Raw genomic sequence first — 330 nt, 5'->3', positions numbered from 1 at the left:
CACCACACGGCCTCACCGCCGCCTTTCTCCTCGCCGGCAGGTCGGAGCGCACCGCGAGGACGGGGTCAGCCTCCGCGGGAGCCATTCGCTCGTGCCAAACCAGGTCCCGGTCCCCCAGCTGCCCGTCCAGTCTGCCACGTCCCCGGATTTGAACCCGCCCCAGGACCCGTACAGGGGTGAGTACCACCTGCCCGCGAAGCCTGTCCCGGGACGCAGCATCCCCAAACACGCGGCCGGGACGGCGGTGACCTGGGCAGGAGGGATGAGGTGTCTGAGCTTCTGGTCGCGGGGATGTTGGAGACCGTAACGCGGCACAGGGCATGGCGGGGG

The 330-nt window shown here is 70.3% G+C and overlaps 1 protein-coding gene across 1 annotated transcript in view; it reads left to right on the top strand.

Moving 5' to 3' along the window:
• Window positions 1-28: 28 nt before the first annotated feature.
• The window catches only part of TCF4 (transcription factor 4), a gene marked incomplete at its 5' end in the record, with an annotated part of 4,240 nt that continues 3,938 nt past the window's right edge, over window positions 29-330 (top strand). Inside the window, one exon of the mRNA XM_009700656.1 lies at window positions 29-176. Within this exon, the coding sequence (XP_009698958.1) occupies window positions 29-176 (148 nt within the window). The remainder of the gene's footprint in view (window positions 177-330) is intronic.

Source organism: Cariama cristata, unplaced genomic scaffold, assembly GCF_000690535.1.
Source record: "Cariama cristata isolate BGI_N322 unplaced genomic scaffold, ASM69053v1 scaffold8770, whole genome shotgun sequence".
Taxonomy (NCBI): Eukaryota; Metazoa; Chordata; class Aves; order Cariamiformes; family Cariamidae; genus Cariama; species Cariama cristata.
The sequence above is the reverse complement of the archived record's forward strand: the minus strand, read 5'-3'. Positions and strand labels throughout refer to the sequence as shown.